Source organism: Ascaphus truei, chromosome 8 (genome assembly GCF_040206685.1).
Source record: "Ascaphus truei isolate aAscTru1 chromosome 8, aAscTru1.hap1, whole genome shotgun sequence".
In the NCBI taxonomy this organism is placed as follows: domain Eukaryota; kingdom Metazoa; phylum Chordata; class Amphibia; order Anura; family Ascaphidae; genus Ascaphus; species Ascaphus truei.
Window position 1 is genome coordinate 28,681,849 of NC_134490.1, and position 24,997 is coordinate 28,706,845.

The following is a 24,997-nucleotide window of genomic DNA, read 5'->3' on the forward strand; positions in this document are numbered from 1 at the left end:
TATCAAATTAATAATATACAATGTATCAGTTTGAACTCAGTATATCCACGGATATGGACACGCTGGAAATACAGTTGCGACCTTCCCCTAACTCTGTGCTGACGTCACACTGTAGCGACACGCACCGACGTACGTTTCTCGCTTTCTGAATAAAATAAAAATAGTCTTTATAAATAGGTCTGGGGTCCAGAGGGTTGAATCTAACATTTTTGTTTGATTATATCAGTTTGTCACTAATAATATTCTAATCAGAGCTGTACATACCCATGTCATCATCAAATATCGACTTGGGTTGTTCCACTTTCTTCTTTGTTTTCTTCTCTTTTGTTTTGACTGTAAGATCAGCAAATATATCCAAGTTATCATCAAATAGGTTAGGTTCTTGGGACTGTTTTTTTTCTTTTGCCTTCTTTACTGGTTTAAGTGCTTCAGTTGCAAAGATATCATCCTTAACAATACATAAGAAAAGGAAAGAGAATATTTATGTTTTAAAGCATATCCCACAATGTAGCAGAGTAAATTAACTATCCTCAGTAAAGCTGAACTACTGCCATCATATAACCTTGGCCTAAAGCGTGTGGGCTCAAGGTTGTCTAGTCTCTGATGCAAATAATCATATATCTGCACTTGTTAAATTTAAAGCAACTATTTGACCTTGAAAAAAAAAACACACACACACACACACACACACACACACACACACACACACACACACACACACACACACACACACACACACACACACACACACACACACACACACACACACACACACACACACACACACACACACACACACACACACACAGTGCCCATCTGCCAGCAAAAGGTTTAAGAACACCTTTACGTTTAGCCTGAGGGCGAGATCCCTGCAAAAATGCTGGTTTGATTAGGGCTTTATTTATACAATATAACTTTCAACTGTTTTCTAAATAAAAAAAATAAAAAAAGGCCATAGCATGAGATTTACATACAAGACATAAGGTGCTCCAGGAAAAGCCTTGAAATATGCTTGAGTGTTCAGAGCTAACCAATATTAACAACAGGAAAAAAATATCAGCACAAGTCAGGAAAAAAAAGAAATTCAACTTTTTTCTATTTCAAGCCCAGAGTTAGGCTACGATCAAACCAGCTGGGCTTGCGTGCAATCGGGTGACGTCATCCTTGCGAAACCACTGAAAGGTATGTGAAAAGGAGGCAAGCAGGAGACAGGGAGGCGTGGCCGTGAGTGGTTCGTCCTCATTGGCTGAACCGCTCATGCAATGTGGTTATCGCCTGCTCATATGAATGAAGCTAACCTACCACGTATGCCGCCCTGTAGTTACAGGCGCGCGCTCGTCGCACGTGGTAGGTTAGCTTTCATTGGATTACTGAAATGTTTTTTTGAGCTGCGGGGTGCAGTGCGACACCGCCGGCTGCTTTGGGTATAATCACGGCCTAAGAAACATGTTGGGCTATTTCACCTGTTTTTATCTCCCAGCATATTTTATGTTGAGCGATTATGCAACTGGGGGGGAGTGCAATAAAGATGTTTAGTTTAGTGGTAGTTTTTTGTATTCCTGACTTGGTGCCGAGTTTTTCTGGTGCGCTCTGCATGAATATATATGGAAGATTAAAATCAGAAAAGTTGTTGAAGCAATGTGGAGAAGAGAGGCTCGTAAATCGCAGTACCTGGAAGATCATTGGGGAGGCAGTCACCCAGTAGTAGTGGATTGACAAGGGTTGATGGCGATAATGATGATTATATATAAATAATCATTGCACATTGTAGCCACATGAAAAGGGCACTTATTCAGATTACTTGGTTGCTACGGATGCATATTAAAAATAAAAGAAATCTGGAGGCTCTTGTACAGAAGAGTACAGTTTTATAAACTATATAGGTCCAGAAGAAAATCAGACTGCTACACAATATCAACCCTTAATACCTTAGCTGCCAGCAACACATGGCTCTGCAATCAAGGGGTTACACATCTAGATAAGGAAAACAAAAAACAGCATTATTTAATTTCATACCTCAAAGATATTGCTGGTTATGGACTGGTTTGCGTCTTTTTGTGGAATTGACAGAACATCCATTTTTTTCGGCGTTTTTTGACTTCCAAAAAGATTGTCTTCGACTTCGTTGTCAGGCACAACAGTGGGTTTAAGTGCTTTTGTGGACTTCTGTTTTAATGTCTGGAAAAGGTCATCATCGCTGCCTTCCTCATCCAATACTAGAACAGAAGACTTCTTCTCCCACGCTTGCCCGGGCCTGCTGGTAAAGTTATCAGGGGAAGCTTTTTTGCTTCTGGATACTGCTGGTTTAGACAATGAATTTTTTCCAAAGAGGTCCTCAGAACCAAATAAGTCATTCACATTGGGCGTTAAAGGCTTCGTTAACACTTTTGTATTCGTTGGATACTGTACATCACTCTCTGACAAAGATAGCTTCATTGTAGAAATATTTTCAGCCCTCTCTAACTTTCCCGGGTTTGATTGGGATGGGTCAGCTTCAGCAGACTTTGTATCTGTTTTATAGGACACTGCTGATGCAGGAATGAGATCTTCGGTCTCACCAGCGTCTTTGGGGGATAATTTTCTGCCTGCTCTCGAAGGCGGTCGTCTTTTTCCAGCCACTTTGGCTCGGGTCTAATTAACAATAACAAATTGCACAACACTGTTACAGAAGTCAAGATTACAAAAAATAAATAAAATAAAAAAGCGCTAAAATAGAGAAACCCAAGTATTTAAAGAATCTAGTGAGCTGAACAAGGACTGGTACAAGCGTAGCCATTTGGTTAGGACAGAGGAATAGAATTGGTAATTAACATTTGTCATGTGCAAGTACTTTTACATACTGTAAAAATAAATGTACTGTATTATATTGACATTATTATATTTACATATATCTATTAAAGAATGCATACTAAACACCAAAAATATTCTTAAAATCTTGTCAAATTTGAACATATTGGACAAAATAAAAATATGTTTCCACCTCTCCAAAAAATATATATGTCAAAGGTTAGTTCTGGTTTACTTTAGTACACACTACATGTGAAGATCAGGCCGGCTCCGCCCCCATCAAACTCCAGTCGCGTGACTGGCTTCGGCTGCTCTGCCTGTGGAGCAATCTTGCACCTGATTCGCCAGTCCTGCTACTTAGGCTCAGGCTCTTCCTCCAGGAAGTTGGCTGAGCATAAACCTTGTGACGTGTGCTAGTCGCATTCGCTGTTACCTCACCTTGCCCTGCCTTGCCTAGTTCCCATTTACTATCCTGCTCTCTCCAATCATCGACCTTGGCTTGCCTTCAACGATCCTACATTCTCCTACCCTGACCTGGCTATCCACGACTACGAACCTGCATACCGAATGCAACCTCGCGTCTCTAGGTCGGTATTTTCTAACCCCCACCTCGGTCTCGTGGTTCTGCCCAGTTTGTGGCGGGCATCTGTTACAGTACACAAAACATCTTACATGTGTCTTACTTTACCTTATTAACATTGTTAAGGGTATCAACCTCTGCTGGGTTCGCAAAGCTCACTCCCTCTTCTGCACTTTTGCTTGTAGTGGGTGACCTTGCAATACTGCTCAGATCCTCACATGGTGGAGCTAAAACACTTAACCCTGGGACAGCAGGCCTTGCTCCTGGCAGTTTGGGAACTGCACCGGGTAACATTGTAGCAGGGTTAATAAGCAAGTTTGCCTGCAAAGAAAACATGCAACTTTAATAAGTCAGAGCCTTCAAGTATAAATACATTATTTTATTGTAAACATGAACACTTTGCATGCTGGAGAAATAAGCAGTTAATTGGTCTGCAAAGTTTTGCAGTTCCACCCAGCAGCAAAGAGTGCAACAAAAATAAGATACTTGCTATATAGCGAGAGCGTGCACCACCCAGGGTCTGTTCAACGCAGCCCAATCAAAAGCACAGAGGAGGGGAGAAAAAACGAAGCGTAGATTTTATTTCTCAGGTTACAATGTCAATCTAATTTTGTAAATCTGTCAGCAATTGGAGGAAAATAAAAGAATAACAAGGAAAGAAAGCTAAAGCGAAATTGTGAACATAATAGTTACTTGTAGTTTTCCAATACGAGAGGAAGAACCTTTTGTTTTAATTGAAGCAGGACCTGTGGGTGTCTATAAAAAAATTAAAGTGGGTTAAAATAAAAAAAACAATGAAAATAATAATGCGTATAAAACTATAAAATAAAATCATTATGAGTTGTAAAACTGGAGTACAAGCCAAGCAGTTGTTTAGGGCTGAACGCATTATCCGACGTCGGAATGGATTATTAGACACTCACTGCTGCGTATTAACAGTGGATCTGCAATCCGACGGTGGTTTGGGGGACGGATTCCGGCGGATAATCGAGGACCGCCTGTACACTAAATTTAGTTTATGATGAACTATAAGTCCACTAAAGTATCACTACCTTCAACAAATTTGCATTTCTCCAGAACACCTACCAGAACTTTTAACTGACTTGTAAGAGCCAACTTACAATACAGGACACACCAATATTAATTGTGGATGAGTGCAATGAAGCGTTATATAGTTAATTAATTTGCACACTACACCAGCAGAGACACCTGTTCATTAACCAGTTTTACTATTCGTATACTGTACCAACCTCAGCATCTCGTGGCTTCACAACCTTCACGATGTCTGGTTTAGCCTCAGAAACCTTGCTAATTTCTTTAGAAGTATCAGAACCTTCTCTTCTAATCACCGTTTTCTTTTCTTCCACTTTCTAAAGTAAAAAATAAATACATTTACTACTATGTAGTGGTGATAATATTTATACATCGGATAAAATGGACCTGGGGTGTAATGTATTAAATATTTCTTGGTGCAAAACTAATGATATTATGTTTTTTCTTCTGCAGAGCTGTACCGTACATATAATTTTTCAGGCACAATGAATCCCTGCCCCGTAGAGCTTGCATTCCTTAAAGTTACAAGGAGAGTGGATAATGGGCAAAAAAATAGACGTATACGATTTTTCAAAGAAAAGCTCATCACATTTTACTTCTTTGTTAATACAACTTGCACTTTTTTTGTTGTGGTCTTGTAACATGCATCATTTCACACAGCTGCTTAAATATACTTGTAAGTGATCCAGTGTTTCCAGGCATACAATAACCAAGCGAAATTACGCTCCTGAAGACTAGATGTCGCAAAAAGGCCAAAACAAAACCCCCTATGTTGTGAAATGGGCTGTGCTATATATATTGCAGAGCAAATGTCTGTACAGTAAGGATGTCATCATCATTACTGAAACAGATAAGTATCAGTACCAACTTAAACAGCATGTGTACTCAGGGGGATAAACCAGGCAAAAATATTCAGCTAAAACAGAACTAAAATAATAATACTTACACAGATAAGATATATAGATAAAACTATTGGAACAGTTACACCATTAAAAAAGGTCTGTATTTCTTGAAATTTATATTTTGCCTACTACGGTGCAGCTCCCTAACCCGTCCAGGGATAGCAGTGAGTTATACACCAGGAATCAAATGGTGAGCAGCTGAATTTCCACTACTTTTATTTTATAACAGAGTATAAGCAGCTGATAAACTACTATAAAAGTCCAATGATAAAGCAAAAATGTGTCAGAACTTCCCACGTTTGTTGGTATTGTTCTTGGCATGTAATTCCTTTAACCATTAAAGGAGCAATCTCCCCTTCCCCCAAACACCTTTTTTTATTTTTTACATGGGTCGTAAGAGGGTATTCAGAGTTGAATGGCCATATTTTCAGCTCTGGAGATACATACCTGTGTTGATCGTGGCAGTATCATCCCCTCTAGGGAAATCAAAGCCTACTGCATTACGCGGCCCAATAGGAAGCTGCAACAAATTTCTTTTGGCCTATGTATTGGGATTTAAATACGCTCTCACACTATGCATAAGCTGGATGCTAGTTAGTAAACGAATTACTTGAGGAATTATTCAATCTTTGTGAAACTACCTTTGGTAACAAAGGGAGCACATGCTCAAGCAATTTGAATACAAAAAAGAATTTGCAGAGGCAAGACAGACATGAATGGTAGAGATAACCAGCCAAACTAACCTTATTTCATTTAATCTTATTTCACCCATTGTACCTATGGTACACGGATACTCTTCCATCCCTCAATTATTATCACTCTCTCGTCATCTCCCATTTTCCGTTTCTGTCTCCGTTTTTAGGAGTTCTCAAATGTCCTTATCTCACTTTCTGATACAACACACGTGTGATAGTTATTAGTCAATAGTTAGTCAGTAGTTAGCAGTTATTCAACTTGGATAGATTTATTAGCCCATTGTCATTTTTGTTCCATTTTTGGCAACTTGCTTTTCAGGCTAGTATACATACACAAAAACAAGTGCACGCCGAAGACATAGCTTGAGTACTAAACTTGTTCATGTACAAATATTTAAGACAATGGCTTTCCCAGCTCAGGTGGTCAGGTTGTAAAGTAACATGAACAAAATGATAGTTAGGTTGATGCACTGCCACTGTATGTTGACACAGAACATTTTGCAATGCATTTCCATGCTAAGAAGTATGCGATGTACTAAAAGAAATGAAAGAGGAATAATTGAATCAGTTTCTAAAGAAAACAATTACATAGGGAAGTGGTTTTTCATCTTGTGCAATAAGGGAAGTACAAATATACAAAACTGACAAAGTTCGATCAAACTGGAAAACAGTTGAAAATATTCTATCAAAACTACTACCCATAAAAGTTTGTTTGAAATCCCCAAATTTGAAACGAAATGAGAAAAGTACATTGAAATATGGGTTTTGGGGGAGGAAGGGAGGGGAGAGACTCTGGGCACAAAACTGAGCACACCTGAAAAATGCCAATTTCAAAAATTTCAATCTCTCTCAAATTTGAATTGAAAATTTAGTTTTAGACTGACATTTGTAATATTGCCCTGGATGAAGCGTATGAAAGCGCCATTATTTTGTTTGAAACAGATACGAAAAAGTATTAAGGCCCATTTTCTTATTGACAAGTCTTGATTGATATTTAGAGGCGAAACATCCATACAGAAGCCTATTGAATCAGTAAACTCAAGTTGAAGAAACTAACAAGGGATTCTCTAAATGTTAAAAAAAAGTGTTAGGCCCCCTCTAGCAAGTCCTTACATCCTCCTACCCCATTAACACCAAGAGCAAATTCTGTATATTGTCCTGTAATCTCTGAGGTGTTTTAAAGAGCAGCAAAGACAAAAATAAACTGCTTTAACATGGCAAGTTCTCTTTTCTCTAAGAAGAAATAACTGAAAGTTTGGAAGTATATACAGATATCCATCATTATACAAAGCAACACATGCATGTATTAATTGGGAAACAAACAAAATATATCCACTAAACAAATACGATTACCTGTCTGAACTGGCTTTGGAATTAGTAAGCATGCTTATTGGAATAACTATATAAAATAAGAGTAATAATAGATGTACCGGAGGCTTTTTGGGTTTCGTTGTACTAAAGAGGTCATCTTCCTCTTCGTCACTAAATAATCCCATTCCACTTGACAGTTTTGCGGGGTTGGATTTTTCAGACTAAAATGTACAAAAAAGGAAGATTTAATTTACATATAGTCTGTTAGGTTGTAGTCAAACAGACAGATACATTGGGTGCCTGAGCTCCCCTATATCATGTGTAGACTATGCACAGAAGGGCTTGTCCACAGCAAGTATTCATTTCCTTACCAACTTAAGACAATCAACTTAAAAAACAACAAAAAAAAAAACAACAAATCTCAGCATACTTAAAAGGACCAGTAAAAGGTGGAGCATGCAGGAAGCTGGCCTCCATTGTCCTATTCGTAATGGTTTACAAGCAAATAATAGTACCCGCAGAGTCTGGAGAAGCTAACCAACTACATGAAAGATTGCCCTGGCTTCAAATAGTTTGAAAGCCGTGACTGCATTACAGTGTAAGTTCAAGCAGCTATCAAAGTACATAGAAAGTATACAGACATACCAATATGGTTGGGGGGAAAGATATGTAGAACACTACACACATTTGATAAATAGATTTGGACTCCCATACAAAAAGCATGCAACCAACCTCATTATCTTCAATGTTTCACCCCCACTAAGCTGTGTGAGTTGTCAACAGGCCCGAGTGGGGGACAATGAAGACTTGCAGGTGGTACAAGAGATACCACAAAATACGCCTATTTCTTCTCTATTGAAATCGGGTTTGCGTGTGCAAGTTCTATTTCTCCGATTGGCTAGCCTTGTAGGACTAAAGCAAAATGTATATCTATTGTGCCTTCAACCAGATTTTCAAAGTACATTACATTTGTCTGTGGGCAACGATTAATGGCAGGTATCTGCCACAATCTTAGTCTCCTTAAATTGTTCTTAGGCGTCCATTTTCCTGATCCTTGCTTTGATAAAATGTTTGAGTTGTCTATTACGTCTGCATGCAAGATATGTCCATTGGTTATGCTGGTTAAAGACCACACTGCATGATTCCAACCCAGATTTTCCAGAAGTGGTAAAGAACACAGAAAACTTCATACCAACCTGTTTTTTAGTACTTGCAAAAAGGTCAACATCCGGATCATTGTCTTTCTGTAATTCTCGACTAAAGAGAAGTTCTTCATCCTGAAATACTCCAGTGCTCTTCGTATGTGAACTCTTCTCGGAGGAGATCTAGATAATAATGCAGGTGCAGTGAAATTACTTTTTTCTTTTTACATCATTAACACCACCATCATATATAAAACAAGTACCATGCACAATGACCAAGATTGAGGCAGTCGCACATAACTGGACAGATAAAGAATTGCACATGTTGCATGTACATCAAAATGTGCATGAAGTCAAATAAATATGACTAGATCCCAGAGAGATTGTGGGGTTCAGAAAGGGATGTCACCGCCCACAAGCAAATGGGCCCCCCTTTTGATCTTGAGGGGTGTTCGTTTCCCCCCCCCCCCTCTCATAGCCCCACCAGATACTAGGGGGCACCCAACATGAGCCCCACCTTCATTCATTCAATAAAACAACCCAACTCATTCAAGAAGCAAATAAGTTACATTTTTAATATTGGGGTGGGGGGAGGTGGGGTAGAGAGAGATGGGATCTTTTTAAGGAAGGCAATTACATTAATAAGTTGTTTTAATAGTTGTAGAATATCCCATTCATCATTTCAATTATTTACCTTCCTGGATTCCTTTTGTGTATTAATAATAGCGAGCTGATCTTCAACATTACCATCCTCTTCATCCTCAAAAAGACTCAGTACATTTTTGGTCTTGATCTTGGTGTACTGATCAGGTGGTGGAGAGGCTGCAAATAGATCGTCATTTTCAAGATCTCCTAGCTCCGGGGAAGCAAATTGTTTTACCTGGGTAATAAAAAAGGGATCTGTTAGGCATAGATCACCCATCATCTGTAGCTTGGGGTGCCAGTTCCTGAAGACCCATCAAAAGATTATAAAATATACAGGTGATCACTTGGTAAACGTCAAACACATTTAAGGTGAAATTATATACATTGTTCAGGAAAAAAATGGGAACCCTTTTATTTTTCATCAAATGTTCCAGAAAAATCCCATTTCATGAAAATTTGAGCAATTATATGACTGTCACAGTAGATTACATTAAGGAATGATTTGATAATCAAATAGTCTTTGGAATTGGTGACAGCAGGATGACCTCATCAAGCACATAGTTACAAAATGGTGTTTAGTGAAGAAGATAAGCACTTTATAACGTGTTTGAGATAGCATAAATTATGATTTAAAATGATACACAAAATGCTTTTTATGGTCGCTAGGACGGAAAAAACGAATTCGTAAAATAATGTATCGTTTAGGAGTGGCAGCAGCTGGATCAACACGTTATCGATTATGCAATCAGACAGTGGCGTTCTTGTCTTCGGCGTGTGTTTCAGCAGGTGGAGGACATTTTGAACACACTTTGAACCATACTTTAAACAAAAGTTTTATAGTAATCTTAGTGTTTCTGATTAGATAAAAACAGTTTAAGACCTTTATGAGCTAAGAAGGAAAAACTCCCATTTCTTATTTAATGAACATGAACCTATCGCAGTGTAACTGGTACTTGCTGACATAATACAGTGACAATGTAGTTAACATCAGTTGACTGTCTACATAGTGCATCTTGTACATATTGTTAATCTACATAACAGACCTACAAGAGCGAGAAATATATAAGATATGAAAGGGGTCCCTTTTCCCCCTGAACACAGTGTATATGCATTTGTGGAGTAGCCATACAAAGCTTCATATAAAAACATCAGACCGGCTGTATGGTATTACTGTACTAATAGTAATATATAGGTCTATAGTATGTATTAATCTATTGCTCAATGTATCAACACAAAAAGTGTGTGTTTATGCATTGAACCATTTTGGACTCACTCTTGTAACATAATATAAGAAATGGTGTTTTACATCCGGTGCTAGAAGTCGTATTTTTGGCACAGGATAACAGAAGCTAAAGAAGGATGCACGTAAATGCAGAATTTCAAACATGCCATTAGAAAATGTCCACCATGTTATTCCTCCATGACCCCTTTTATGGACAATTGCATTGCCACAAGCAGGTACACACGGCACATTTTGGAACAATGCGCTACTTTTGCTCAAAAATTGCCTTTGTCTAATTTATGTACAAAGTATGTCAGCAACATTTATAAATATAATACATGTGTTCTCAATGCCACACCTGACTAAAAAGAGAATTGTATTCATGCCCAGTCAGAAGATCTTTGGTCCCAGCTATGCTGTACTGGGAATATATACCAAAATCAGAAGTCTCCCGTCATTATAACATTCCACCCATTGTTATGGTTCGCGACAGCCCTCAGCTACAAATAAGGATTATTTGAGAGAGCCAGATTTGTTACTTAGAGAGATCTTTAACGTTACCTTCACATTTTTCTGTAGTGATGACGGCTCCTTGTTCTCAGATACACTTATTGGTGCTACAGATTCATCTTTTTTCACCTCGGCTTTCTTTTCCGAGTCCTCAAACAAGGATTCCTTCTCAGCTCCATTATTACCTGGAGTTGCTGGTGTCAAAGTTTTAGCTTGTTGCTTGAAAGAAAAACAAACAAGCACACAAAACACCTTATTGCAGGTACAGACGCCATAACATGCAGCACTGTACATTCAGATTACACATTCTATACACAATCATATGTTTAGAGCTATCTCAGGCACATATTCACTATGCTGGGAAGCAGCATTCCAGAGCTGGAGAAGTTAATTTACATTCAAATGAGTACGGCTAAAATCTTCTCCAGCAAAGAGAAGAAGCTCCCCCAATATGAATAGTAAAAAAAAAGGATAGATATCTATAAAAGAACTTTAAATAACTTACAATATGGTATTTTATTAATAACATCCTGAACTGGACAAACCAGATCTTCTTGACTGAACAGAAACGTCAACTAAATGTCTACACATCTGTGTATACCACTTATTTTTTTTAAGCCTGTAAAAGATCTTGTACAATATCAACGCATAACTTTTTTGTCAAGTCCAATACAAAGTATGACAAGCTGCAGGTTCTTGTTAGGAAGAATACATTTACTACCACTACACTTTGGAACACATACTGAAGCTTGAACTGCTGGAGTCGCTGGGGTGACTGAAGCAAATAAAGACCCTTCACTGTTCTGGTCGTCCTCAAACAGCAGAGAAACCCGATGATGCTTCTTGTGGCTGAGAAGAGAGACCGTTATTTACACTTTACTTTTAATCGCTGCAATGGAAACATGATTCAAATCAAAAGCCTTTATTTGGCCATGGAAAATGTTCCAGAGTTGAAAGTAGGTATCTTTTCAAACCCCATAAACAATTATAATTTGCGTAGGCCGACAGTAATGGAACAGGGTGTTTATTTATTTATAAAATATTTTACCAGGAAGTAATACATTGAGAGTTACCTCTCGTTTTCAAGTATGTCCTGGGCACAGAGTAAAACAAATAGTACATGGTTACAAGTACAGTTACATAAATGAACAGGGTATACATTATATACAAGACATTGTGTGCACAGTTAAAGAAAATATATATTATGAGCGTATGAAACAGTTACAGACCAGGTTAAAATGTGAACAGCCTTAGATTTGAAAGAACTTAAACTGGTGGTGGATGTGAGAGTCTCTGGTAGGTTGTTCCAGTTTTGGGGTGCACGGAGGAAAAGGAGGAACGTCCGGATACTTTGTTGAGCTTTGGGACCATGAATAGTCTTTTGGAGTCTGATCTCAGGTGATAAGTGCTGCAGGTGGTAGGGGTGAGGAGCTTGTTCAGGTAGCTGGGTAGCTTGCCCATGAAGAATTTAAAGGCAAAACAGGAAAGGTGAACTTTGCGCCTAGACGCTAGTGTTGACCAATCTAGTTCTTTGAGCATTTCGCAGTGATGTGTGTTGTAGTTGCATTGGAGAACAAAATGACAAATTGAATTGTAGAGGGTGTCAAGTTTGCTAAGCTGGGTTTGAGGAGCCGAGCCATATACTATGTCTCCATAGTCAATAATTGGCATTAGCATCTGCTGTGCGATACGCTTTCTGACCAGGAGACTTAGGGAGGATTTGTTCCTATAAAGTACCCCTAGTTTGGCATAGGTCTTGGTTGTCAGGGTATCAATGTGCATCCCGAATGTTAAGTGGGAGTCAAACCATAAGCCCAGGTATTTAAAACTAGTGACAGGTGTTAGGGTGGTGTTAGCGTTGGTTCTAATCAGGAGCTCAGTCACTGGAAGCTTTACAAATTTAGTCTTGGTCCCAAATACCATTGTTACAGTCTTGTCAGTGTTTAAAAACAGTTTGTTTTGGGAAATCCAGTTTTCGAGTCTCAAAAAGTCAGACTGAAGTATGTGTTGAAGGTCAGAGAGGCTATGACTGTGTGCATATAGGATTGTGTCATCTGCATACATGTGTATTGAGGCTTCCATACAAGCTGTGGGAAGATCATTAATCAACACTGAGAAGAGTAGGGGCCCCAGAACAGAGCCTTGCGGGACACCACAGGTGATATCCAGGGGGTTGGAGTTAGAGCCTGAGATGGACACATGTTGGGATCTTCCTGATAGGTAGGACTGAAACCAGTTTAAAGCATGTTTCCCTATTCCAGAGCTCTGGAGTTTGTTAAGCAGGATAGCATGATCGACTGTGTCAAAAGCCTTTGCAAAATCTAGGAATACTGCACCAGTGAGTTGTCCCCGTTCCATTCCACACTGGGTTTCATTGCAAACTTTTAGCAGGGTAGTTACGGTGGAGTGTTTGGGGCGAAATCCAGATTGGAATTGGCTAGGGAAATTTGTCTTGGTGTAGAAATCGCTTAATTGAGAGTGGACACATTTTCCCATGACTTTGGATAGAATTGGAAGAAGTGAGATTGGCCTGTAGTTTGAGACAGTGTTTTTGTCCCCACTTTTGAAGATTGGGACAACTCTGGCAGTTTTCCAGGTCTTAGGGATAAATAAAATCACACGCAAAATCCATAACTCGTTATTCATTTCAAATCTTTCAAAACGGTTCTCTGATGATAGAGCATTGGGACAGGGAGTCAATGTAGTGACTGACATTTAGGAGAAATGAGTAAGTGAACCATAACAGGTCAATTTTCTACAACCGACTAAACAAATACTAATCTTATCCTAAATAATTGTTTTCGTTCAGAAAAGTCCTTGTAGACCAGCCACTGTTTGAAACCAGTTTTACCTCTCTTTTGTAATTGCAAATAAATCCTCCTCCTCCACTTCATCAAAGAGGCTGGTCATCTTCTCAGCCTTCACTTCCTTTTCTGGAGGTCCAAGTGCTGCATCTTTCTTGGTCTGACTTTGTTCAACTGGTTTTGTCTTATTCGAGAGACTGGTGGGAACCTGAGGTATAAACACAAAATGTTAAAGGAAGGCGGGCACGGACGCACGGGCACACACACACACACGTTAAGAATAATTATCTAGACCAGGGACGCGCAAACATCTGGTGCTGCGCCCCCCTGCCTGCTCTCCCCCAGTGCTCGCGGGCCCCACCCCCCTTACCTGTGTGCCCACGTCACATAACGCCGCGGGGGTCATGTGATGCCGCGTTGCCATGGCCAATGCCTTGGGGAAGAGTGCGGGGCCTATGTAACCGCTGCGCCTCCACCCCCAAAATGTAAGAAAGCTGGGAGAGATTGTGGAGGAGGTTTTGTGCTCCAAGGGGGAGTTATGCCTTTTATTTTACACTGCGTTCCTTAAAGAGTCGGGTGCCATTTTTTGGCGAGACAGACATTTCTAATCTATGAGATTTTAGACATTTATACAGTACCTCACCACTGCTGAACAATAGGTTTGACTTTTGTATCTTGGACTCGGCTGGTAATGTAGTTTGCTGGGTTGGCTTAACAGGGACAGCTGGTTTTTTTTCTAGCGCAGAACCAAACAAATCCTTAAAGATAAAAAAAATTAATAGTTTAAGTATGCTTGTGATGGGGTAAATGTATTGATGATCACTGTATCCTCCCCACAGTAAAATCGCATGATTAACTTTGCAGGCTCAAGACAGAAAATCTGCAGTATTAAAGGGGTTAAAAAGGCCTCAGAATTGCACTTGCGCCCTTACACAGCTGTGTCAAACAGCTTTTCGCAAGCTACACTTGTTCCCAGGCAGAGAGACCTGTTTAGAGGAGGGATGCCTGCAGGGCAGTGCCAGAGGGTCTCAAGCTGTAGAAACATTTATGGAACATTATTACAGTTATTTGTAAAGTTCTTTATATTGCAGAGTGCACTACTTATTTTGTGAAATATTTCTTATATCAAGTATGCTACTGGCAGAGAGCAGCAATACAAAACATTTATATTTATGAGAGGATGTTACAACAAAGAACCAATGAGATTAACCTCGCACCAACCAAATTCTTAGGTATGCGTATAATGTTTACTATTCTGCGTGCTACCAGGGAAACTGAATACTAAACAAAGACATTGATGAGTCTTGCTAAGAAGATACGGTCCACACAAAGAAATCCCTATAGAGGTGCACAACAGACCAGAAGTGTAATGGTCTAATGATGCTACAAATTAAACTGTGTAAAACAAACTTTAAATCAATAAATATTCATATCTAAAATATTAAATAAAAGGCAATGTAAACCACTTGATCAAATAAACTCCAATAAGTAAATATACATTATGATTCATGTGTAATACGGAGCTTAAAGTGCTTGAACAATTTGCGGTGACCAAATCCAGGCACCAGCGACCACATAGAAACAGCGGGCTGCACTAAGGCTGAGATCACACTCAGATATACACGAGTGGCGTGCGAGGAATAACAAAGCATTGATAAATATTGTATACACTAACCCTGGAGGTTATATTACTGGCACCAATGAAATGTTAAACAGAAGACCAGTACTAATATGCGCGCCAGTTCTAACCCCCTCACTGTTTAAGGGCTGAATATCCTTGGGTAAAATAAACGTAACACAGAGCGTTCAGATTGTTTCACGGTAATCGTTGCGTGAATACGCGCAATTAAACACTAAAGGCTCAACAAACTAAGTGGGCAATGAACAAATGTAATTCAGTACCGAATGTCTCGTAGTAACACAAATCTATACATCAAACGTGATATATTCTGGATGTTCAACCTTATCACTGCGGATAATAGATATGATATAGGATAAACATCAGTTATAGAATCAACATCGTTGGGATACAAGGACTCATCAGACTATGGTCATTATTTGATATATCAGGCATCTAGACCTTTGTTACATCAGGTATCTACTGCAGACCTTCCAACAGGGATCAAAATGTTATTCAAACGCTAACACTACTCCATATGTAGAACAAGAGAACTAACGGTGAATTAAAATGAAGTGTTTACTGCAAGGCTTACATGATCTAAGTAGAAATAAACTTGCATGAGACACAGATCTATTTTAAGTACAAGCTCTTGTAGTGACTAGAGGAGTTAAGACTACACTATGAGCTATGAAGCGCTACACTGAAATATAGCTTCATTGTAAGGACAGGTCCATACTGCTGCAGACTGCGCGGAGGCGTCCGCACAAGGTATGATCACATTGCCTAAAGGCATTGATCACACCCATAGACCGCGCGGACACAAGCAGGAGGGGGCGCGTGTTGCACAAGAAATCAGTTGAAACTGATTTCTTGGCGCGACAGGCAGGTCATGTGAGCGGTTCACCGAATGAGGGCGAACCAGCTCCGTGACACCCCTAGGCACGGCCCCCATGGCATGTCCAACATGGACACTAAACGCACACGCTTCACGCGGGTGACGTCACAGCCTTCGCCCGCCTCCGCGCAGGCAAAGGCTGTATGGCCCAAGCCTTAGACAGTATGAAGTCTCTTTAACAAGACATAAGTAGGAATTGTATTCCTGCAGTTACCATTTAGATTTGTATCAGGCTATAGACCATCATTGGAGTACATCACAGTTAATCACCAAGACCCTATACAGGAGATATACTCCGTTTGCTCTATAGATCAATCACTCCCTAAAGCCATACTACTAGCTAGTGTATACTGTGTATGAAGTCTATAGTTAGTATGGGGAGTGTTATTGATTATAGTATATACCTTTATATTTAAGTTGCTGCACTTCACATCCAGTTGTTTTTAATTAATTTTTTTAATATAAAATTTTTTGGTATATGGTTGTATGTTATTACTTGTCTCTATGTGTATGTAAAATACATCTTGAGAATAGGCAGGATTCCTCCACGCATGAGGCTTCAATTTTCTAATCAGCAATTGATTAAGCAAATTCACCTGTGTCAACACACTATTAGCCAATAGCAGAGGGAGACCTGCCTATTTAAGATTTGTTTGTTGAGACTCCATTTACTCTTTGATAAAGTTCCTACTAGGAACGAAACGCGTCAGAGAAACAGGAGTCTCTGTGATGTCCAGCAACATGTCCAAATAAAGCTGATTTTATCTACACTTTGTGGCTGAGATCCTGATTTTGCAGTGCCCGCCTACAAACTTACCTTCTATACTGTGTATGAGGATGTTACAACAGCCCAAACTGAGACAGTACTGTATTTGGGGGGGGGGGGGGGGGGTGAAGTGTTATATTGGAGCTGATCCATCATGACCCCATCCCCTGGTTTTCGAGATGGATATGGTTCTGTCCACCAGGCAAAAGTTATTTCCCAGCTGACATAATATGCCCATTGTTCAGCCTCAATAGAAACCTGCAATGTCATCAAGAGTCTACGTTGCAACTTTATATTGGTCCACCACTGGGTTCAAGTATATAATAAAAAATAAAAAAAATGAAGGGATTGCTGTCAGCAAAGACCAATGCGGATATTCAAAATCAGTATGGGTCACATCTTCAGGTCCTTCATAATAGAAGGTAAACTGTCTAGAAGTTAGAAAGCATGTACGGTTGCTGCAATATTTCAACACAGACCATGTTACTTAAAGGGGCAGCCCTGCCCAAGGACAAAAGTGAACTAAGGATAGTGGCATGCTGGGTTAAATGGAGGCAATTAACCGTTCTTTATTAATAATTTCAAAACATGTGACATTTCCATGCAAACAAATGCTTTTGCAGTGCTTCACAACCCATGAGCTATTGTTTTGGGTGGTAAGACTGTTACCAACTGTTTGCTTTGCAAGTGAAGGGGAAAAAGCGAAGCGATTGTGATGCCATTATTAGTGTACAGGGAAAACGGCGGTGCATCTGCTGCTGCTGCTGAAGATTGTGGTTTCCAAACTGCAAACCACAAAATATCCTAGGTGCAAAAATTTATTTTAGGGCATAGTAACAGCCAAAAAGAACACTCTGACGCGTTTCCCGTTTGCAGTTTGTGGTTTCCAATCTTCAGCAGCAGCAGCAGACGCACCGCCGTTTTCCCTGTACTCTCTTCAATTGTTCCTTGGTAGGAGCACGTAGGACAGGACCAGGATATCCCCAAGGTCAGCAGTGAGTAATCCATTTACTTCATTTATGTGATCAGTCCTACACACGGTTACCTAGACCACCACATAAGACTTACCTATATGGCTAGTGGCATAATCTATGGGAGTGTGTTTAACATTGGACTATCTGGAATCCTGAGTCTTATGAACTGTCCTATGCTATGAAGATGTTTATATTTTTATATCATGATCAAACATTGCCTACTCCTGGTTAGCATCACAAGTGGGAATTAACCCTCCCCTTCCCTTCCATGCCATTATTAGTGAACAGATAAACACGAGTAGCGGATATGCTTGAATCTAGTGTTCAACAAGAAGCGATACATATTAATTTTTCAAAAGATACAAATATGCAAGACCTTAAGGGTAACTGAATCTGAGACAGCAAATAACACCAAGTTGTAAAAAAAAAAAAAAAAATATATATGAAAATGTGAAAATGCCCCATAAACTATGTAAAAAGAATACATTATACATGAAAACGTATTAAAAATCTTTACCAACACATCACAGACAATCTGCCAAGTAGTAAAGGAGTGCTATATTCCACCCTATGCATTAGTGTTATATATTTTCCCAGCCTGGAGAAATTTTATCACTTTGTATATAAAAAAAAAAAAGTGCCACTTACCTCTTCGTCATCAAAAAAAGAGAGCGCTTTGGCTGCCTTTGTTGCTGGTAATGTGGCTTTAGATTTGCTGGCACTCTGACTGGGAAAAAATAAATCTGTCTGGAACCAAACAAAACAAAACGTTTACGTTACTCGAGTTTACGTTATGACAGACTTGAACAAGCACGCAGTGTTATGCAAAAAGATCGATCCTCATACAGCGATCTGGTGTACAGGCATACCCTGGTTTAAGGACACTCACTTTAAGTACACTCGCGAGTAAGGACATATCGCCCAATAGGCAAACGGCAGCTCACACATGCGCCTGTCAGCACGTCCTGAACAGCAATACCGACTCCCTACCTGTACCGAAGCTGTGTGCAAGCGGGGAGACTATAGAGCCTGTTACACATGCGTTATTTACATCAGTTATGCACGTATATGACTATTGCAGTACAGTACATGCATCGATAAGGGGAACAAAGGTAGTGCTTCACATTAAGTACATTTTTGCTTTACATACATGCTCCGGTCCCATTGCGTACGTTAATGCGGGGTATGCCTGTACTACTAAATAATGATACATGTGGTGAACAAGTGACTTGGTAGTCTAGACCAGGTGTGGCCAGCAGGCCATGGTTTTAAGGATGTCCATGCTTCAGCACAGGTGGCTCAGTCATTGACTGTTGGTGGCCATCACTGGTCTAGTGTTGTGTCTGTATTTATATATGAACTGTATTCACTAGGTTACTTGTAGTCTTTATGGTACACACCCTAGATTCATGATGCCCCAGGACTGGGTGGCATCTACATACAGCAGTTCCTTAAATTCTGAACTATGGTGTGCACTATGCCTTTTCAATTAATTAGGAAAACAAAAATATATTGTATTCCATTGGGGCTTATGGGTGGGGCTGTGGGCTGTGATTAAAGAGACTATCCCTCCCAAATAATTATTTTGTGCGTGTGTTTTATTACTTTTCTTGAACCAGAGGGTCCCCCTAGAGCTGAACTGAAGCACTCAAAGCTCCCCCCTCCCAAGGAAAAACAAAGATGGTAGCTCAATCTGAAGCTGCAATGTCATTGATGATGATCCGGCTTTCCATTGGCCTCCAAAACGATGCCTGCCCCAGTGGTCATACGGTTTCCGGATAAAAATTGTTCTAAAGGGAATTTTAATATTCAAATCTCTCAAACCAGAGGATGCCCATAACTAGGAGTACCTAGGTCCAATTCAGGGGGACCTCTTGTTTCATACAACGTAAAATAAATATGTATATCTAGATCTGCTTTTAGGTTAGCTTTAATCCTTCTTAACCACCATATCCTGCTCTGGCGATGCAAAGTGAAGAATGAGGCCAGAGTGATGAACCCCAAAGGGATCAGCAGCTGGTCCAGAATGCTCTATAGCAGCCATTTGGGAACCCCTAGGTCAGGGGTCTGCAGCCTCAAGGAAGAAGAGCCATTTTATAAAAATAATTTTCTCCAAAATACTCAGAGAGCCGCAACACATTCATGAATATTACACCCCTCCAAACACATACTATACACACTAATAGGTATATACTGTATAAGCATTAACATACGACAAAATATGTGGTGGAATAAAATGCACCTCACAATAATAATACCCTTCCTTTATTTTTTTTCATACATACACTACTCCCCCCCCCCCAAAAAAAAACACACAACACCCCCCCCCCCAAATACACCCACACACACTACCCCCAGTAGAATCTTGGGGCCCAGGTCAAATTAAAGGAGCAGGGCCCCCCTTATTATTCCCCCCACCCCCCAATTGTATTCCCCACATCTCATTCCTCCCCCCCTAGCGTATTGTGTGTTGGGATATGGGAGGAAAGAGGAGGATGGGAGGAAAGAGGTAGAGAGGTGGAGAGGTGTATGATGTTAAAAGCTCTTCACATGCCAAAAAGGGGCATACAATCCATTACAGTATCTTAAGGCAGCAAAATGGTTAGGAGCTTTAGTTGGTCAAGAAGTATATGTGGAGCATACACTAATGCTTTTATACAGCAGGGCCCCGGGAATACGGCGGGTTCCGTTCCAGAGGCCCGCTATATAGTGAAAATCGCCGGAAAGCGGATCCATCGATTTTCAGTGCTGCGCATGCGCAAACCGGCATTATTGCCGTTCTGCGCATGCGTGCCCCCGTCCGTTCTGCGCATGCGCAATGTCAAATTCAACATGGCGGCCCCCTTCTCGGTGCCGCCGTATCAGCGGATCACCGAGAAGCGGGGCCCTGCTGTATTGTCGATCACGAGAAGAAATTATGCTATTTAACAAAGCAGGTATTTATCTTTAATAACTTTAGTATACAAATCTTTTTCCCGTCTGCACCAGTATGAATCCGCGCTCTCATAACGCAACTATAGTAAACAATTTTTTTGACAAATGATAATTGACCTTGAAGTCACAAATCTGCTGCCAGATAACATCCAAAAAAAAAAATGAAGCGGTGCAACTCCCATGCAGGTAAGGACACAGACCAGGATAATGACACGCAAGTGTTGGCTTTATTGACACCCGCCAGCCCCAAAAACCACTCTGACGCGTTTCGCACGGTATACCGTGCTTTGTCAAAGAGAATATAAACACAAGACAAACATTGGCATAAAATACCGATCAGACCCCGCGTTCTAACCAATGCCAGATAACATGGCAAAACATACCTCTGAATCATCCTCATCCGAAAAAAGACCTCTAGTTGTTTTTTTGATTGACGATTCGGGTGGCTTGGATTTTTCGGTAGGCACTTGTAGGTTCTTAAAAATGAAAGAGCAATAATAAGTATTAGAAACACGAATAATGAAACACTTGTAAATGTAGGTATATTTTTAGAACGCCGATTAGGTACGTAGTGTTTTCCAAAATAGCTTAAAGACAGGAAAGACTGTTCTAATACATGAAAGCTGCAATCTCCCTTAGAGGCCCATGAGTTTAACTCGAATAATGTTAGCATCTTGTCCCCCGAGCATATCCTGCTCTTCATTTGATTTGTTTAGGTTTCTAGTGTTCAAAAACCTATCCATTTCATCTTTGCAACCGCTTTTCTAAAAAAACAAACAAAAAAAAACCTTACTTTTCTGATGGATGCTTTTCCTGACTTAAAACTGCATGCACTAAATTAAAATGTACATAATTAGCTTTTCTAGAGCATTAAATTGGTAGGAACATGCAAGGATTTTGTTTGTTTTTTAACCTATATAGTACATAGCTTTCTGACCATACTTTTTTTGCTTAATTACCTTTGTTTCTTTTTCTTTGTTAATCGCTGGAGGAGGGAGAGATAACTCGTCTTCAAACAAGTCATCGGCGAACAGATCGGGTGCTGGTTTGGCTTTCACTGCAAGTCAGAAGAGACATATACAAGCAAATGAAGTGTCATTTAGATGGCCAATGGTCCTTTGACTGCCACCAATACAGGTTAGATCTCTGAGTCGGTGTTTATGGGCATCATTTATAATCTAGCAAAATGAAGGTTAAAGAGCTCAGTTCCTCAAAATTATAACGATCAGATGTTTTGACCCTCAAACAAACAGCAATAGTCTTGGTTCTGCCTTACAGTATATGATCCAACGGTTCCTCTAAAGCTGAATCGCAGCACTCTAAGGCCCAGGGACCCTCTGGATTGTTGAGTTATTTCGTTTTTTACTTTTCAATTGCAAGGGAAAACAAAGTTGGCCACAAGGTCATCCGATCGGCTGTAATGTCCTCTCGCAATGTCGTCAAAGCTTTCTACTAGCCACCAAAGTGAGGCTGACCAAACTTTCTCCCAAACAAGTAAGGGAGTTTCAAAATTAAATCTTTCAAGAACTATGATTTAGTTTCACAGGACCTGATGTTTCAAATAAGGGAGGAAAATATACACATAAAACGTTACAGCACCCGTTAACAAGATGCGTTACGTTATTTAACAGTAGTGCAATTGAAATCAATGGTTAAGGAGATAAATAACGTTAATGCATTACTTTGTGCGTTAACTTTGGCAAGAACATCTACTACGTACATATATCAACGGATATATTCCCACGGGGAAGAATGAAGTAGTGCACTGCTGCAAATGGGATGGAGGCTGGATCACCTAAAAAAAGGGTAATTTTATTCTAACAAGGCAACACAAAAATCATCCTCAGGGAACGGTAGAGAACACTAACGCGTTTCGTGCTGTCTGACGCTTTTTCAAAAATGCCTGGGCGCAAAACGCGTTTGTGTTCTCTACCGTTCCCCGAGGATGATTTTTATTGTGTTACCATGTTAGAATAAAATTACCCTTTTTTACGTGATCCAGCCTCCATCCCATTTGCAACAGTGCACCGCTTCATTCTTCGCCCGTAGGAATATATCCGGTTACTCTTCTCCTTCAGCCGTGTGCACGCTGATTCCAGAGGCCAACTGTGGAGAAACATCGTGGACGTGGTGAGCACTTGATATATCCGCTGATATTTCTAAGTTTATTCAATTAAGACTGCAGTTCACTCCAGGTAACACCCCTAACCTGGTTGGGGTCCGTCTGTCTCACGGCTGTGTTTCAAACAGACGACTCCACAGGGCAACATCATGGGGCTTGTGTTCACTCCGTAATAGGAGTTATTCACAACATTGCATGTTCATATCATTACATCATTACACCACAAGTCTCTGGTACCATTCAACTTTACAGTATTTCTTGCAGTATTATCTGCTTGAGTCAAAACAATATATTTGCAAACCCACGCTTGCCATTTTTTCTGAAGCACTGATTTTGGACTATTTGTTCTGGGACTCTACGTACGTATATACATACTTTTTCCATTATTGTACCAACGGAGGAAAAAACATACTAAACACGTAGATTAGTCAATCATCAATAAAATGGACAAGTAACCATCTTTGTAGTTACAACCGTAACCAGACAACGGGCATAATATATATATATATATATATATATATATATATATATATATATATATATATAATAAATTACTACACCATATAGTTCCTCTGTCTGCACGTCTTTTCTCTAGATTGCTAGTTACATGCAGGAATTATAAGCACGAGTCTTTGAAATGAAAGATCAATTTTTTTTAACCACAGCGCCAGCTGTATGAGAGTTTGGCAAGTTATTTAGGGCTGTATTTAATTAGCAGTGCTAAGCTGTATGTCCCATCCAAGTGAACCAATGTCTTACAGCTGTGCAACACTTAAAAAGTATGGCCTTTAGTCTTTCCATGCCCTACGTACCAAAGCTAGACTCTAGGATGTAATTGTGCATTTATCTTTCTACTTCATAGCAGTGTGTACTCACTAGCTCTATAAAAAATAAACACATTTGTAATTAAAGATTTGCATCTTTCCATTACTTTTCACAATAAACAGCAAAGGCTTACCTGAATTACCTGCAGATTGTTTAGCATTTGATCCAACAAAGAGATCATCCTCAAACAGACTTGTGCTGGTAGGCAGCTTTGGAGTTGTATCTACTGTAGGAGTTGGCGGTTTCTTCTTCTCTCTGTCTGCTAAAATGGAGGAGCCTATCACATCCCCCCCTCCTGCAACAGGAAAAGGGTGAATTCATTTCACAGGAACTAAAAATCGGGAATCTGTTTTTAAAATGGGGTATTACATTGTTTAGATGAAGCCATCAAATCTAAGACTAATACTTTCTGCATTTCATATTTATTTCCTTCAAATTTCTCGTTACATTTTTTATTACAAATATAATATCTCACAAACAGAAACAAGACTCAGAATCGCTGGAGCTGTAACTCATTATAGAAAGGAAGGGAGGATTTTTAATTACAAGGGAGTACTAGGATATTTCAACACTCTGGGGCCCTAAGTGGGACAAAGGGATTTACAAAATACACCACTTTTTCTGTCAATAGAAGCCAAAAAAAAGTCACAGCAGGAACAAACTACAAAAAGGGCTTTTGAAGGAGTTTCCTGTACAAGTGTAATGCTCCCTCTGGGTCAATTTTCCTACACTCAAAGCAGACCTGTTGTAAGGTTGTGATGCCTATTCATTGATTAACAATTTCTTCAAGAAATGTATAGCGGCCAGAGCTTTGGAAATCTCACAGCATTAAAGATTTCTAACCGCCCATGCTCACTTGAGTTGTATAATTTTGAAAAACGGTCATTGGTTCATGAAAGTAGCAATACTCGTTTTTTTTTTTTTTCCATTTCACCTGGAGCCGATCTGCAGTCCTCAAAACTCCAGTGATTCCCTGTTCCAGAAAGTGTGTAAGTGTGTGTAACAAAAACACCTACAAAACCAACAAACATGCCTGCGGGGTCACCAACAGAAAGCGGTGACATCTCTAATGGATTCTTTTGTTGCCAAACTAGGCTCACCCCGTGCATCTTTTATTTAATTTTTGTCCGGTGGTTAGGAGTGCAGATATTCTACGAGTTCAGGGTAATGTGGATCGGCTCTTAATTACTGTGGGAGGCAGTTTACGGA

The 24,997-nt window shown here is 39.9% G+C and overlaps 1 protein-coding gene across 5 annotated transcripts in view; it reads right to left on the minus strand.

Moving 5' to 3' along the window:
• The window catches only part of WASHC2C (WASH complex subunit 2C), a 51,216-nt gene that overhangs the window by 3,105 nt on the left and 23,114 nt on the right, over positions 1 to 24,997 (minus strand). For 2 of the 5 annotated variants that reach the window (XM_075611035.1, XM_075611032.1), the window contains 16 exons: positions 23,922 to 24,083; positions 21,801 to 21,898; positions 21,225 to 21,317; positions 18,556 to 18,654; positions 14,290 to 14,409; positions 13,699 to 13,859; positions 11,591 to 11,696; positions 10,899 to 11,066; positions 9,165 to 9,350; positions 8,525 to 8,653; positions 7,448 to 7,549; positions 4,618 to 4,737; positions 4,061 to 4,123; positions 3,476 to 3,688; positions 2,017 to 2,631; positions 265 to 448 (listed from right to left, as the gene is read on the minus strand). In XM_075611035.1, coding sequence (XP_075467150.1) covers positions 265 to 448; positions 2,017 to 2,631; positions 3,476 to 3,688; positions 4,061 to 4,123; positions 4,618 to 4,737; positions 7,448 to 7,549; positions 8,525 to 8,653; positions 9,165 to 9,350; positions 10,899 to 11,066; positions 11,591 to 11,696; positions 13,699 to 13,859; positions 14,290 to 14,409; positions 18,556 to 18,654; positions 21,225 to 21,317; positions 21,801 to 21,898; positions 23,922 to 24,083 — 2,619 coding nt within the window. The remainder of the gene's footprint in view (positions 1 to 264; positions 449 to 2,016; positions 2,632 to 3,475; positions 3,689 to 4,060; positions 4,124 to 4,617; positions 4,738 to 7,447; positions 7,550 to 8,524; positions 8,654 to 9,164; positions 9,351 to 10,898; positions 11,067 to 11,590; positions 11,697 to 13,698; positions 13,860 to 14,289; positions 14,410 to 18,555; positions 18,655 to 21,224; positions 21,318 to 21,800; positions 21,899 to 23,921; positions 24,084 to 24,997) is intronic. The other 3 variants (XM_075611033.1, XM_075611034.1, XM_075611036.1) reach the window with 3 other exon arrangements.